The sequence below is a fragment of the Suncus etruscus genome, chromosome 1 (assembly GCF_024139225.1).
Source record: "Suncus etruscus isolate mSunEtr1 chromosome 1, mSunEtr1.pri.cur, whole genome shotgun sequence".
Taxonomy (NCBI): Eukaryota; Metazoa; Chordata; class Mammalia; order Eulipotyphla; family Soricidae; genus Suncus; species Suncus etruscus.
The window spans coordinates 13,237,297-13,254,298 of NC_064848.1; the positions used below are offsets into that span (position 1 = coordinate 13,237,297).

A 17,002-nucleotide genomic window follows, 5' to 3' on the forward strand; every position below is an offset into this window, starting at 1 on the left:
TGTGATGAGCTTCATGTCATGAGCTGCCCCTACCAGCCCTCATCTCTCTTGTCTCTGAGATACTGTTAAAATGTCTTTCATTTTTCTTAAAGCCCATAGATGAGTGAAACCATTCTGCGTCTTTCTCTCTCCCTCTGACTTACTTCACTCAGCATAAGAGATGCCATGTACATCCATGTATAGGAAAATTTCATGACTTCATCTCTCCTGACGGCTGCATAGTATTCCATTGTGTATATGTACCACAGTTTCTTTAGCCACTCATCTGTTGAAGGGCATCTTGGTTGTTTCCAGAGTCTGGCTATTGTAAATAGCGCTGCAATGAATATAGGAGTAAGGAAAGGATTTTTGTATTGTATTTTTGTGTTCCTCGGGTATATTCCTAGGAGTGGTATAATAACCTATACCTTTTTCTGTGCAAATATATAGGTGCTCTACCTTTTTCTCTACTTTTTTCTTTTCTTTTTTTTCCTTTGGTTTTTGGGTCACACCCGGCAGCACTCGGGTTCCTCCTGGCTCAGAAATCGCTCCTGGCAGGCTCAGGGGACCATATGGGATGCCAGGACCATTCGAACCACTATCCTTCTGCATGCAAGGCAAATGCCTTACCTCCATGCTATCTCTTCGGCTCCTATTTTTTCTTTTTAATTGGTTTTTGGGGACCACACCCAGAGGCACTCAGTGATTACTTCTGGCTCTGGGTTCAGAAATTACTCCTGGCAGGCTCTGGGGACCATTTGAGATGCCAGGGATCAAACCTGGGTCAGCCATGTGCAAAGCACAAGCCTGTGCTATCACTCAGGCCCCTCTTCACTCTTCATACTCAGTTGTATGGTTGGTTCTCATAAATGTTTGCTCCAGTGAAGTCTTCAGCTATCACTTTCTTTTTTGTTGTTGTTTTTGGGTCACACCCCGTAAGGCTCAGGGGTTACTCCTGGCTCTGTGCCCAGAAATTGGTCCTGGCAGGCAGGGGGACCATATGGGACGACGGGATTCGAACCACATCCGTCCTGGATCAGCTGCGTACAAGGCAAACAAACGCTTTACTGCTGTGCTATCCATCTGGCCCCGACTGTCACTTTCTTAGGTTCTGAGTAGGGATGGGTTGGCAGCACCCAGCATGGACATACAAATAGTAGGTCTCTCAGTGTTGGAAGCAGAGCTACTGGCTGAGTCCATAGGACTAGAGTTGGTTGTCTTTGTTACTCTCATGCACTAGCATGGCTGGGGGTGGATCCTGTTCTCTTCTCTCTGGTGTAAAGGTGTCCTCACCCCCAAACTGGCAATTGAGTTTTTCTTCCTTCTCTGGTAGCCCATTTCTGGATAGCTCTCTTAATTATTTCATGGACTGCTTTTGTGCCTACAGGGAAAGATACTTAGGCCTCCCCAACTAATCAAAAAATGTCCCTTCCCTCTTTTATTTTTCCAAGCCACTGACTTTGAATTGAGCTTTGTTGCTAGTAGAGGTAGAGAGAGGTACTTTCTGGTTCCTCCTAAAATTACCTGACAGCGGAAGGAGGTGCATCTCATAATTAGGCCTCTCATTCTTCCTTTGCCTGGGTGTTTAACTAAGAGCCCTAATCCTGATCTTATCTGAAGGGTTTGTAGCCCAACAGTGCTGCTTATAACAGTATCTGTTTTACTTCCCAGGGCGCCTCTCCCCTTTCAGGGCTCTCCTCTAAGCCTACCCATTACCTGCTTGTGCTCGTCTTATTACCTCCTTGTATCAGTTAAAACTGGTGCCAGGGCAAGATGTTTGTCATTTCTTCCTGCCATGCTCCTTGACGACGCACAGTGGGACAGCATCACCCAGCAGCAGAGAAGTCACAAGGTGAGACGCACCACCCCTAGAGCCTCAAGGCTGGCAAAGGAGGCCACTTCTTTTGAAATAATAGTGGTGCGGCCCAAGTATTTAATTTCCTATTTATTTGTACCTCAGACCATTTGACTGGGCACTTAAGAACTTGAGATCAGGGGCCTGAGCACAGTGATAGAGCATTTGTGTTGCACGTGGCTGACCTGGAGCAGACTGAGTTTGATTCCTGGCATCCAGTATGGTCCCCTGAGCCTGCCAGGAGCGATTTCTGAGTGCAGAGCCAGGAATAACCCCTGAGCACCAATGGATGTGACCCAAAAACCAAAAAAGAAAAAAAAAAAAAAAAGAAACGAAAAGAAAAGAACTTGAGATCAGCCCCTTTGGAATCTGTAGGTTTTGCTATTGAGAATCAGGTCCTAGGAATTGGCTTAGATCCTTGACCTTGGGGCTCAGTGTTTACAGAGAGTAAACACATGAAATTCCATGAAAGTGGTCAGAATGTGTGATTGAGGACAGGACAGTTTCATAGAGGCTCCTGCCTGGAGCCTAAGTTGGTTGTACGAGGAAAGGGTTAACTCTCTGCTTTTGGCTGAAGTGAGGAATGGGGACTGAAATTGCTTTGGACATTTGAGCTGTGCTTTAATAAGATATTCCAGGTGGTCAAGGAGTAATCCTAAAATAGCCTAGATACTTAATTGCTTTTAAAGTCAGGAGCTCCTGTCTCTGGGGAGGAACCACCGCTCAAAGGAATGCAGTGCTGGCTCCTAAGATCTTAGAGGCGTGGTCTGGTGGGGCTCCCCCACCCCACCCCAGTAAAAAGAAAGGCCCAAGGTAGCTTTGAGTCTGGGGAAATTGGTGAACCAGCCTCTTTCTCCTAGAAAGCTTGAAAATGAGCCTTTAACTCCTGCTGCAGCAGCTTCCATGTCTTACCTGCCTGCCTTCTCCAAGGACCAAAGTTGTTCTTATTCATCACTTTTTCCGTCAGCCTGTCTGACTCGACAGACAGACTCTCTCTCTCTTCCTCCCTTCCCCTCTCCCTCCCTCCCTCCCCTGAGCCCGCCAGGAGTAACCCTGAGCACTGCCAGGTGTGACCCAAAATCCAAAAAAAAAAGGAAATACATCAGTGTTGGAAAAGGAAGAGTCCTAGTGCTCTCTTATAAAGCTAACCTTGGGGGCCGGAGAGATAGCATGGAGGTAAGGCATTTACCTTTCATGCAGAAAGTCATTGGTTCGAATCCCATATTGGTCCCCCACGCCTGCCAGGAGAGATTTCTGAGCGTAGAGCCAGGAGTAACCCCAGAGCGCTGCCGGGTGTGACCCCCCCCCAAAAAAAAATACAAACAAAAGGCTAACTCTTGGTGGTTAAGATAATGGTTTACCTTGCATGAGGCAGACTCCAGTTCCACCTCTGGTTCAACAGGTATGGTCCCCTGAACCCCAGTGGAATGATCTCTGAAAAATGGGGCTTAGCTGCCCCAGCACACCATCAAATTACTCTTATGAAAATGTCAGGTCTCTGAGTTATTCCATTAATTTCATTGCAGTGCTCAGGGATTATTCCCAGATCTGTCCTCTGGACCCCACTTTAGTAGGTGCTCAAGGAAACATGGTGTGCTAGGTAGGGATATGAGCCCAGGCCTCCCACATGGAGGGCAACCCTTGAGTCATCTCCCCATCCTTCCAGTTTTATTCTGGTTTGGGAGAGAGAAAGTAATGGATCTTGACAAGTTATTTAAAAATTAATCTAATCTGGAGAGGCTATAGAGAGTACACATGGCTGACCTGGGTTCAATCCCTGACATCCCATATGGCATCCATTAGACTGTTTCTATTATGTTTACTCCAACAAAAAAAAAAGATCATTAGACTTCTCCAAAGTGCTGATTTAATCATTTTCTTTCTGCTCAGAAAACATCTAGTGCTTGTCTAATGCTCAAGCACTACTGTTCTGAACTACTACTAAAGTTTAGAGTTTACATTTCCTCCTGGTATTCAAGGCATTTAACAGCCTGTTTCCACCTTCACTATTCAGGCTTGCATCCTCCCTGCCAAAACATGCCTTGTTTATCCCCCACTCCGTTCTCATTGACACTGTAAATCTTCCTCAGTCCTCTGCTGCAGCCCCACCTCCTGAAGTTTGGGGACTGTGTCTGTGTGTTTCAACTTTTTTTTTTCCCATCCTGGCGCCAAAACTCCTGGTGGCAGAAACCACACCTTCTTCTCTCCTTCTGTTTTGTAATACACTGTACATGTTCTAAGGAAATTTGTAATGTATTTGGCTTCTCGGGACAGAAGGGGGTCCCTTTAAATCTTTCGTTTGTTTGTTTTTTGGTTTTGGTTTAGGGGTTGCTCCTGGCTCTGCGCTCAGAAATCGCTCCAGGCTCTGTCTCAGGTCAGCCACATGCAAAGCAAATGCCCTACCACTGTATCGCTCCAGTCCCCCTTTAAATCTTCTTTTCCAACCCTTTCTTGTGTGGTTCCCTACCTCAGCATCCCAGACAGATGGTCACCTAAAGACGTGAAACTGCTGCTCCATCAATGCGTAGTTCTGTCTGCACAGACAGCCCCTCTTCTGCTGCCCAAGTAACTTTTGTCATCTTGGGCTTTGTGGAGGAAAGAGAAAAAGAACATGCAACACACACAAACATTCACATACAATGCATGCACAGCAACCGTTTAGATGATCACAGGTAACTAACTACTCTATCCCCTCCAATCTTTTCTTCTGTGTTCAGTGCTGTTAAATGGGATTGTCGTTGTCAGTAGCAGTCCTGTGGTCTTTCCAAGTGGGAGGGAGGAACACTGGGATAGTGGAGTGTGCAGTCAGATTTACTCGACTAAGGTAGGTTTGCAAGAGGGCGCTTAAGCAACTCTTCTGTGGAGAAGGGCAGTAGCCAAGTTTGTTTGGGATTTCCTGGTTGGAAGCCTTTTCGTGCCAGTTCTCCTCCTGCCTGACTGCCCTCAGAGCAGTTTTGAGGACACAGATCCTGTGCAGGGTGTTCTATTTGTGAGCATGTCTGCCATTTGTAGGTCCCTCCAGATATATCTCCTCAGGCAAGTATGTGTGGGCTCCTGATGTTTATTTACTTGTACTCCCGGATGAAGCCAGTGAGAGGAATCAAGGAATAACTAATTTTCCCATTGATACTGGAGCCCCCAGGGCCATGACTTGAACCTTGTAGAGCTTTCAGACTTCTTTTCCACACTCTCTTTATATTCTCCTCACCTAGAATACTTAACTGCTTACTTTTAACCCATGAGACAGCATAGCAGGAGAAAGAGCCAGCCAGAACTGGTTTTATACCTGGCACTGCCACTCAGAGACTGGAGATCTTGGGCTAATTATTTGGACATTGTTTTTTCTTTTTTCTTTTGGGCCACACCAGGTGGTGCCCAGGACTTAATCCTAACTCAGGGATCACTACTGGCAAGCGGGGCAATGGGAGAGAATCATGTGTGGTGCCAGAAATCATACTATTGTCAACCCTGTACAAAGCAGGTGTCTTGTAATGCTGTACTGTACGATCTCTCTGGCCCCTCTTTCAGCCATTGTTTCCCCAGCTCTGAATGGTAGGATTGAATGAGAAATGCTTGTTAAATTCCTGACCCGATTCCAGCTTCCAGGAGGTGCAGGTGGGCTCTCTTTTCTGCTTCCCTGGGGGAAATGAGCTGAGTGTGGGGTTAAGTAGCCTCTGCTAGTCTTGGGTGGGTATTTGGAAGTGAACTGTCAGCTTCCTGTGATCTCCTAGTGAGATCAAAGCTGGTAAAGGAGGAGAGGCTGGGAGGTTGTAAAGGGCAATAAGTGGCCCACTCTGGCTACTGCTGACTTCCCACACACGCTCCTGAGCTGTTAGCACTGCTGCCCATAAGATGACAAGGGCTGTTCTTGGATAGCCACTGTTGAACTCACCGCTTTTCTGGATTGAATATTGAGCTGGGATTTGAGGGGGCAAGGGCCAACAGCAGCTCAGGTACACATTCCACATAACATCCTGTGAAATATGGCCAAAGTTGAACTGCCCAGAGACCACAGCGATGCAGAGAGGATGCCTCCCCCTTCGGCACTAGCCAAATCTTGAGGTGAAGAGATAGAATGGTTCTTTCTGTGGCACAGGGTTCCACGATGTGACTTCAGGACTGCGTGTCCCAGCCCCATCTGCCTCATCTTCCTGTCCACTCATGTCCCTGAACAGATACGTAGCTAAGTGGGTCACATATCATAAACCATTGCTGGCACAAAAATCCAGTGACCACTTCTCCCATCTCTTGCAGCTGGGCAGAGTTGGAGTGGGGGAGATGGACATTACACAGTCCACCCCCCAGCTGCCAGCCCCAAGCTGTAAGACATTCCCTGTCCTGACTCTCACACTTGGATGTTTCTTTTCACACATAGTCACACTGGCTGCTTGTTTTTACTCCCCTCTCCTGCTGTGGAGAGCCCAGTCTTGTGGATTCTGTCCTCTCCACCCAACTGAGTGTTAAATAGTTTCTGAGTAACTGTCCCAATACCTGGAAATCACTGTAATTAGCAAAAACCTGTGTTTTCTTCTCTTGATGACTGGTTGAGTAAGAGCCCTCCTGTGAACAGAGTCTGCCTCAGATCTCTAGTGCTGGAGAGCTGGGAATTGAGCTGCCACAGTAAACAGCTGACATAACAGAAGCAGCAACGCTTCCCCATTAAATGTCTTTCAGCTCCTAGGGGCTCCTAGGATAATTGACTTTCCAGCAGGAATTACTGGCCCAAACGTAATCACTGGGCATTAGGGCAACCTACAGCCTCCTTTGAAAGGGGGATTGTAACTCTGTTTTTGCTGAACTGACAGGCATAATTCATCTTGATTATATTATTCATTGTGTTGTTTGCCACCAGATGCCTGGATTTTTGTTGACTGTAAATACAATGCAGAGATGGGGGTGATGAGCTTGAGCATTATCTTCAGACCTGGTAATTGGCCTCCCTAGGCTGAAGGTGCTGGGTGGGGGAGGAGTTTGTCAACAGGGGGAAAAATGCTGAGCCCCACCCATGAAGCATTCATTGGCTCATCCTTAACACATCTTCACCAGATAAACAGGGAAAGAAAGTCTGTTGCCATCTGCTTCATTCTTCCTGACATGGTGTCACTTCTTGGTTGTACTTAGGGCACCGCATGCAGCTGTTAGGAACCATGAGCCTGTCTCAGTAGGGAGTTAGGGGTGCCCAGTATGGCCCCAAATACAATGAGTAAAAACCTGCTTTCAGGCACTCAAGTGAAAGGGGAGGTGAGTAGGTGAGTAGGAGTGGAATTAGACCCACCTTTCATCTTATATAGACTTGGTTTTTACAAGATCCCAAAGAATGCCTTCCCTAGAAACCTGTTGCTAGGTCCCACAGGCCCCTGCCTCAGCTAGACACTTCATCCAGGGAGGGGTGTGCATGCACATGTGTCTCTGTGCTCTTGGGGCATGGGGGAGGACAGTGTGAAAAGTTCTGTGCCATCCACTGGGTCCTGTATGGATCATGAGGGCCTGAATGAGCAGATTCACTCCTGTACCCTATCCTACTCCCCACTAGCAGAGGGCCTTTTGACCCTCCTTGAATGTTGAATTTAATTGGTTTAAATACCCAGTTAATGCTTTTTGACAGTGATCTTAGTTTGCCCAAGTCCTATGAAGTACCAGGCTCTTAAGATGTTGTAAACTAGAATTCAGTATCTGTCATGGTGAGGGTAGTAGGTGACACCAAACTGGAAATGGAAAGTTTGCCTTCAGAGGACTTGGTGCCTGTGGGAGAAAAGGGAAGGAAGACTTCTTTAGAGCAGCATTTCTCATCACATGGTCCCCCAGGATATTCCATGGAGCCATGGATGAAAAAAAAAATCACATAAATGAGGGGCCACAGGAAGGAAACAAGATGGTAAAGAGAACAAGATTGGGGAAAGGCTGAGAAACTCCCATCCCAGAGGGTGATGTCTGATTTGAGGACTAAATTACACAGCTTTCAATGGGCTTCAAGACTATCACAAAGGTGTGTCGCCATTTTCTCCCCTTCCACTGAATTGTTTAGTTTAACATACCAATTCATTAGATAGGATTAGGTTTCTGTTGATTCCCTAATGAAAAGGCCAGAGTGGTGTGGTGTGATATCTGTGCCTTGGGAATAGACTCAGACCCTGGGGCCTTGAGACTTAGATGGGGTCTTCTCGCCAGTAGGCTGAGTCTCATCTTGGTGAGTGTTAACCAGGAGAACACAACTTATTTGCCTCTGTTCTCCTTTTAACTATCAATGACCCACATTTTTGGAGAGTGGATTTTGGTACCACACCTGGTGATGCTAGTGTCTACTTCTGATTCTGTGCTCACTTTTGGCCCTACTTTGAGTGAATGCATTGTGGGAGACCAGACAAGATGTTGTCATAAATACCACACACTGTTGCAAATGCATAGGCCACCAAAACCAACAGAAAGTGATAGACCATGGAGGGGTTCCTGGAAGATCACCAAGGGATTAGCAGATTCTCAGAAATTGGTTTTTGTGGGTCCGGAGAGATAGCACAGCGGCGTTTGCCTTGCAAGCAGCCGATCCAGGACCAAAGGTGGTTGGTTTGAATCCCGGTGTCCCATATGGTCCCCCGTGCCTGTTAGGAGCTATTTCTGAGCAGACAGCCAGGAGTAACCCCTGAGCACCGCCGGGTGTGGCCCAAAAACCAAAACCAAAAACAAACAAAAAAAAAAAAAAAAAGAAAGAAATTGGGTTTTTGTGCACTCCCCTCTCTGCTCCTCACTCTAGCCTTCTACCTAGTTCAGCTTTCATTTGAAAACTTTAATGAAAGCCAAAGAAGAAAGAACAACCACCCCAAAACCTCCCTGTGTGTGTGGGAGCAGAAGGAGAGAACAGGTACTTGCTTCTTCCCAAAATGCTTGCTTTTCCTGCTCACTTCTGAATGCTATGCTTTGTTCCCCTTTAGAATGGTGGATTGGCCTGGAATGATGATGTGGACGGAGGCCGGGGAAGAGAGATCTCTCGAGATTTTGCCAAGGTCTGTCATGTTTCCTTTGTGCTAATGTAAAGGCAACTTTAGTAGGTTCTTGTACCTGGATTGATCCCCAGGTATCTATCTATCTATCTATCTATCTATCTATCTATCTATCTATCTATCTATCTATCTATCTATCTATCTATATATCTATCTATATATCTATCTATCTAATCTCTATCTATCTATCATCTATCTATCTCTGGTGTAGGACTTTTTCATTGTGTGATATTTTTTTTTCTTTTTTCTTTCCGGGGGGGATTGGAATCGCAGCTGTATGAACTGGATAGTGACCCGGAAAGGAAAGAATTCCTGGATGATCTTTTTATCTTCATGCAGAAGAGGGGTGAGTATTCATTCTGCTTGTGCATTTCATTCAGTGAGTATATGTTGTATATATCTTCTGAGTGGCAGCATTGTGGCTCATGACAGTTGGCTGATTCCATTTTGAGCTAAATAACTGACAATCAGATTGAGAGGACAAAAAGCACTTTTTGAATTCACAAAAAGTGAATTTTTTTTTCATTCTTTTTTTTTAATATATTTTTTAAGTAACATGATCATATTTGGGTTACAGTCATAACCAGAACACCCCCCTTCACCAGTGTAACATTACCCCCTTCCCCCTTCCCATCCCTCGCCTGTATTCAAGACAGGCATTCTACAATTGTTTTTAAGTTCAGTAAGTTGTATTTTTTTTCCTTAAAGAATAAAAGTAAAAAAAAAAAGTAAAGGTGTGATAGTAGCAAGAACCATTGTTTGCATAGGTCCAGAAAAATGGGGAAAATGGGAAAAAAATCCTTGGCCTGATTACTAAAAAGGCCTCACCTCAGTTTATTGGCATAAGATAGACTCTGGGTTCCAGGCAAACCAGTCCGTCGAACTCCAGTCATTCTCAAGGTCCCGGTGAAACTTTTTCACACTTTAGCTGTTGTTGGTATCAGATTCTTATATTTAAAGACTCTGGATTCTGTGCATTTCTTTCATCGATGTCAGGCTGATGTGGAGCATCCTCTAGTTTCAACATACCATTAAATGCGGAGCAATCTGCCCTGCATGCAGACTGTTGCTGAGTCGTCTGGGTGTTGGGAGCACTCTTTGGAGTAAGTCACTACCAAAGCAGTGGTAGGTCTTCCCTGGAAGAGGCTTGGATCCTGGTAATGTTGAAGACAATTGTGGTTGTTTCCATAGATGGTATCCATTGTTCAGGTGTATGGGTGATGCCCATTCTTCTGAGGCCTGAGCCAAATCATTATGCCAATGTTCAGGGTAAAAGGCCTAATTACATTACCAAATTTATGTTCCCATTTCTATTAGATAAGAACTTGTTTGCATATATATTATTTCCCCATTTTAATGTGCCTATGCACATTTTAATGTGCCTGTGCCACAAGATATTGTTTTTTTTGTTTTTTTTTTTTTTTTAAGTTTTTGGGTCACACCCGGCGGTGCTCAGGGGTTACTCCTGGCTGTTTGCTCAGAAATAGCTTCTGGCAGGCACGGGGGACCATATGGGACACCGGGATTCGAACCAACCACCTTTGGTCCTGGATCGGCTGCTTGCAAGGCAAACGCCGCTGTGCTATCTCTCCAGCTCCGAATTTTAATTTTTTAATTCACAAAATGAACTAAACAAGGACTGGAGAGAGATAATACAGAGGCTTAGGCATTTGCCTTACACAGGGCCAGCCCTGTTTTGATCTCCAGCACCACATAGTGTGATGCTTTGATCCCAAGAACCACAAGGAGTAATTCCCCAGCCCAGCCCAGGAATAAGCCCTGACCACTGCTTGGTGTGACTTCTAACCCCCTTACTCCGCAGCCCCCATCTCTCAAAGAAAGTAATTAAATGAAAGGAAAACCCAAATTTGATCCTGTTTTATTCTTGCCACCCTTTTTTTTGGGGGGGTGGGGGGGGCAACATCCGGCGTTGCTCAGGGGTTACTCCTGGCTGTCTGCTCAGAAATAGCTCCTGGCAGGCACGGGGGACCATATGGGATGCCGGGATTCGAACCAACCACCTTTGGTCCTGGATCGGCTGCTTGCAAGGCAAATGCCGCTGTGCTATCTCTCCGGGCCCGCCACCCTTTTCTGATTAACTGATCCTGTGATCATTTCAAATTTAAATATCATAATTATAAATTGAATGTTTGATGATTTGGAGGGGGCTCAGCTCGGGTTTATTATTATTATTATTATTATTATTATTATTATTATTATTATTATTATACTCAATGGTGCTCAGGGGTTACTCCTGGTTCTGTGCTGAGAAATCACTCGTGTCAGGCTGGGGGTTGAACCTGGGTTTGCCCCTACCGAGTGCTATCACTCTAGGCCCTGAGGGGTTACTTTGTACTCTGCACTCAGAAACTGCTGCTGGCAGGCTCAAGGAACCATGTATGATGCCCAGGTCAGCTGCATGCAAGGCAAATGCTCTACCTGCTATGCTATTTCATTTGCCCAGAATGTTTCATTATTTAAACAAATTCAGCGATGCTTTTTTGACCTATTTATTTGGGGCTCACACCCAGCTACCCTCTGGGCTTACTCATGGTTCTGTACTCAGGGATTCTTCCTGGAGGGCCTCAAGAGACCAAGTGGAGATTGATGCCAGGTCAGTCACATACAAGACTAGTGCCCAGCTAGTCCTGTATATGACCAATAGAGCTATACTATTGCTATCATCCTGCTTTTTATTTTTATTTTTTCAAATTCAACAGCAGCCCAAGACATCACATACACTGGGTATAATGTGATGTTATGGTCAGGCAACAAGTGGGGCTTATTGCGGCAACACTTGGTCTTCCTGATCTTATAGAGGCCAAGCAGGCTGAAGGGAAAGACCACTCAGAATTTGTTGGGGAATGGTCTTGGGAAACAGAAGGCAAGCTAAACTGTCTTTCATTTAAATTTTTTTATTATTAACACCGTCATTTACCAAGTCGTTTAAAATACAGCCGTTTCAGGCATTCAGTGTTCTAACTAACATCAATTCCCCACAAAAGTGTCCCTAATCTCCCATCCACACTACCGAACCCTCCATGCAGGCACAAATTTTTTCATATTGAGCAAAGTCTTTCTTAGATGTGGGCCCCAAGGTTTTGCATCTACTGATTTCACCTGAGCCTTCCTGCACCTTTTCTGTGGAGAAGCATTTCTAAAGGGAGGAATACTTAGCCAATATTCCTAGGGGCTATAGGTGAAAATCATGTAAGTGGGTGAGTCTCAGGGCACAGGACAGGGCCCCCTGGAAGAAAACGAGGCCCAAAAGACACCTGTGCATGGTCAGAATAAGTTTGAGGACTGCTATCAAAAATCTATGGGCCCTTGCTTCACAGTGCACTACCCATCTTTTCTCCCTACCTTCCTTGCTCTCCCCTCCTCAACTCATTTCCCCCCCCCCCCCAACATGGTCCTAAGTATCACTGCTTTGAACCCTGGCACCACCAGCCTTGACCCCAGTGACTCTACTCCCACCCATATCAGTGGGTCCCATGCTCAGGTAAGCCTTAGGAAACCTGGCTAGATAGAATTCAACCTCTTCTGAGAGGGGCCTCAACAAACCTGAACAGCTTCCCTTTGCCAACCTTAGGATAGAACCGTAAGAGCATAGTTCTTCCTCCTGTGACCCTGTGTGTATCTGATCGTGGGTCTTTGCTTCTGTGTCTACCTTTTTCTGGAAACCCATGAATAGAGGGTGGAATTCTGTCTGTAGCCCCTGCAGCTAACTGCTCTCTCTTCCACACCCCTCGCCTTGCTCCTCCTTCTGCCTTTATTCCCTCAACCTCTGCCACCTCCTTAGAAGCATGTTCCCTGTCAATGCTGGGCTGCTTCTAAAGGCCATCCTTTTTGGTGAGTGGATTTCCTCGATCAGAAGCCCTCTGTGTTTTCTGGAGCTACATGTGCCTATAATATATATATATATATAATCCCCAAAGATAGTGTGACTGGCAAGCAACGAAGCTCCTTGGTTGCCCTGAGAGGGAGAAATCTACTTAATACTTTGGTCTCTCGTTCCAATTACCTTTTAATTATTTACAAGCACTGCAGGCCCAGCTGCTGCAAACTCAGTCACAGACCTGGTCTCTGAGGAGCTGCCATAGCAATATAGATTTCAATCAGCACTGCAGGGACACTGCTTTTATTATCTATCCACTTTATTGTTTTTCCTTCCTCCCAGAAGGACTTGTAGAGGAGAACCAAAGGAGGCCTGAGCCTTAGGGCTCTCGTCTGTATGTGGCCGATTCGGGTTCCATCCCCACCATCCTATATGATTCCCCCCCCTCCCCCGAGCTCTGCCAAGAGGGATCTCTGAGTGCAGAGCCAGGAGTAAGCCCTGAATGCCTCCAAAAAGGAGAATGGAAGTGTTTCCAGCCTTCTCAAGAGGAAAATTGACTGGGTCGTGGTTTGCTATCAGTATTGTGTCTCCCACTGGGAATGGTTCCTTGAGCACAGCCACTCTCCTGTGTCTTTAAGTGCCAGTAGTGTTGGAGAGGCGTCCAGGAAGGTAACCAGTGTAGTCTTTATGGAGGATAGGACATGCTACAGGACCCTGTAATGGGAAGTCAGCCTGGAGAGCTGTGCATGGAAATTCTGCTCTGTGGTGGGTTGGCACTCACACATCCCTTTGCCGCCTGTGTGTTACTTTCTGTAGGAGGCCAAAGCCCAGAGTAAGTGATTTGTGTGCCCAAGTCTGTCTGTCTGTCTATCTGTATGTGTGTCTCTCCCTCTTCTCCCTCCCCCATCCTGTATGTTTCTTTCTGTAGGAGCCCAAAGCCCGGAGTAAGTGATTCTGTGCACCCAAGTCAGCTTGTGGCTGTTCAGGTCTGCATGGGTCATCTACCTGTCTTCAGCACTTAGCTTCGGTATTTCACAGTTTGCTGGCATCTCTGGTTGAAGGGCGACAGTTCAGCTGCATTGACTGCTCATTAGTTACTCTGAGACCAGGTTTCCTAACCTCAGCATATTGATTTGGGGGACTGAGTAGTCCATTGTTGTATGGGGCAGTCTGTGGTAACCAGATGTCTCTAAATTATTATTAATGTCAGAGAAACCACCCATACAGAAGCATGATTAGGGAGAACGGGTGAACATCTACATTTTTCTCTGCAGAAAAAAAAATATCTGATGGTGAGACTGGAGTGATGGATAGTACAGTGGTTAGGGCATTTTCCTTAGCAGCCAATCCGGGTCCATCTCTGGGTTCATATGGTACCTGAGCCTGCCAAGAGTAATTTCTGAGCTCAGAGCCAGGAGTAAACTCCTGAGCACCACTGAGTGGCCCCCAAACACATACATACATACATACATATGTATATGTATGAAATGGCAATTCTCTCCCCTCCATTTACAGCAGCGGTGCCTTAAAGTATTGGGACCTATGTCAAACTCTTTCTCAAGCATTCCTTCTGTTGCTAGGTGCTAGGACCTTTTGTGGGCTGAAGCTTAGGGAGGGCCCGGAAGAACAGCAGCTCCAGGTAACAAATGTAAAGTGTGGAGGAATCCATTTGGTGGTCAGTCACATGAATTCTTCAGAGGTGGAAGAACCCTTGACTGTAGACAGGATGAGCTAATCCTCATCATCAACGAGATGATGAGGATTCACATATAACCAAGCAGTAGCTCTCACCTGTTGGACAAAGCCAAGGAACTGAAGTTTAGGTGAGTCTACAGGGAGTGGGCACTTTTTTAGTTTCCATTCTTGGTGATTTCTGGGCCTGGCATTGCGGTGCTGGGGATTGAATTCTGGGATTCTCACATGCCTGATTTGCATTATAGTCCTTTGAGCTGAAATCCCAGCACCCTGGGTAATGTCTGCAGAGCCAGCCTGTCGGCAAGCTGTGTGTCCCTGAGCTGGACAGGAGATTGAGGCAGAGAGACTATGTGGAGGGCCATGCCCTTCTGGAAAACTGTCTGTCTAAACCAGCATTTCTCTACTGGCCCCCTGATGGCATCCAGGATATTCCATGAGGCCACAAGTAAACATGCCTTGGAGAATGGGGACATAGGTGTCCCTACGTCTAACCAGCAGATCAGGGGAGCCATGGTTGGAACGGTTGAGAAATGCCCAGTTAAGTTATAGGTGTAGAATCAAGGAAGCTGGAAGCAGATTGAAATTCCTGAATGGTGGGAATCTGCTGACTTCGTTTTTCTTGAAACACTGAGACCAAGGTCCCCTTTCAGACCTACAATCTCAAATTGGAGTTTCTGAGTGTCTGGGCACTTAGGAGCCAGATCTTGTTAGTGGGGTCCACAGAGCTGGGTGGGGGATTCGCATCATGGGAGTTCCTGGAAATGGCCAAGTGCTACGCCCTGGGCTGGGTGTGGGGAGGGCAGCTTTGCTGGCAGCAAAGGAAATGGACAGGGCTCTGAGGGAGGCAGCGCACAGCAGGCTACAGCTGAAGGAATGACCGAATGACTGCAGCTGCAGGTGATAAAAACTGTCCCAGGGGAGGGGGTGGGGCTGCCAGAACTGCTGCTTTGTGCTGTGACTCTTTGCTTCATTGACATGTTGGAGTGAATTGGTCACAGCAGATGGGCTTTTCAGCCTGTAGCACTCACCCAGGTTTCCAGGCCTTGTACTAGCCAGCCCTCCTGTGCCTTTGCAGGATGGCACCTGAGGAAAAAAATGGAGCCTGGGGATTAGAATATAGCCCAGCAGCTTGTCTTGCATGCAGCTGACCTGGATTCTGTCCCCAGCGTTTCATATGGTTCCCAGAATACCACCAAGATTGATTTCCTGAGTGCAGAATCAGAAATAAAACCTGAGCATTGCTGGGTTTAGCCCACAAACCAAAGCCACAGCAGTGACAGTGGGCTCCCCATGTTTGTCTGTCCCTCCACTCCACTGCTGCCTTCTGGGAGACAGGAGGTGCATAGAGCAAGGCCTCTGAGATGGAAAAACCAGGGTGAGCATCCCCTGGTCTCGAGCACATTTTTTCCTCTGGTGCCACTTGTATGTTAACTATAGAATACTGGAGTTGAGTAGGAATCCGTCTGGAAGTTTCAAGTTTGACAGTCTGCATGATTGTTGTGCAGATAATGAGCTATATACTCTTTAACTCCCCCCCCCAAAAAAAAGGGGAAGAAAGAAAAAGCCCTGTTAGTCACTTTTTATTGAGATTACTGTGTAAAAAGTACGTACCCCATCTTTCCTTTCTTGCTGAGTTACTGTGGTTCCTCTTGCGCTATCTATAGCCAAATTGAATTGAACAAACTGACTGACTGTCTCCACCACACACCCCTAAAACGCTTTTCTATAAAGGATCTCAGCACTCTGATACTTTTATTCTTCACAGCTTGCTCTGTGTGTGTATTAAAAAATAGACATTTCTTTGTGCTCAAAATATACTATAGAAATGATCCCTGAAAGTATAGTCTTCTCTGTGCCCAAAATAAAGCCAGATGGTCATAAACAAAATTCTTGAGCTAACTTTGCTCACTGTAGGTGGTTTTTGAGATAATGCAGGGGTGAGGGGGACAGACTGTAGAGGGTGAGGGGACTAATTTAAAAGTCTGATAAGCAGATACTGTGAACAGTTCCATTCTGCCTTCGTTAGTGAGGAGGAACCCCTTCTTCCCTTGAGAGAGAACCCCAGTGTGGCCTTATGAGAGAGAGGAGGAGGCTTTTGCCATCTGTATTGTACACTTGACCAACTCCCTTCTTTCTCTGTGGTATAGAGAGTGCAGAGGTTATCTAGTTAGTCATGAAGATGCCATGCCCAGTTTCAGTGGCTCACATGAGGCCACAGAGCTGATGACATGTGTCACCTTAGCACTAGACCAGTGCTCTTTTCCCATCCTATACTGTCCTTGAGAAATGCTGCCCACATGCCAGGAGTGGACAGTGAAAGCCTGAATTTTGCCATCCTCTGAATGCTGCAGAGCTCTGGCTGCTCACCAGGCCACTGTTCAGTAGAGGTCGGGCCGACAGCATGCAGCTGATGGACCCAGGGTAGAACTTGATTTAGGACCTGGCCTGCCTCTCAGGGAAGGACAGATGTGCTTATTCACTGTGGTACAGAGGGTGCCATCTGTGGGGGCAGGCTGGGGAGGGGGCGGGGCAAGGAAACAAAAGCCTTCACAGCAGTGTCTTGGTACACTCTACCCTAGAAAGATCCTAGAGCAGGACTCCCCAGCACTACTAACCCAGCTGGCATACCAAGCCAAGGAA

General features: G+C 46.4%; 1 protein-coding gene and 1 pseudogene across 1 annotated transcript in view; one reads left to right on the forward strand and one right to left on the reverse strand.

Annotated features, from left to right (window-relative positions):
• ARID3B (AT-rich interaction domain 3B) overlaps positions 1-17,002 on the forward strand; it is a 58,342-nt gene that overhangs the window by 17,000 nt on the left and 24,340 nt on the right. Inside the window, exons 2-3 of the mRNA XM_049777878.1 lie at positions 8,761-8,832; positions 9,103-9,175. Of these exons, the coding sequence (XP_049633835.1) occupies positions 8,761-8,832; positions 9,103-9,175 (145 nt within the window). The remainder of the gene's footprint in view (positions 1-8,760; positions 8,833-9,102; positions 9,176-17,002) is intronic.
• Positions 16,100-16,210, reverse strand: LOC125995367 (uncharacterized; annotated as a pseudogene).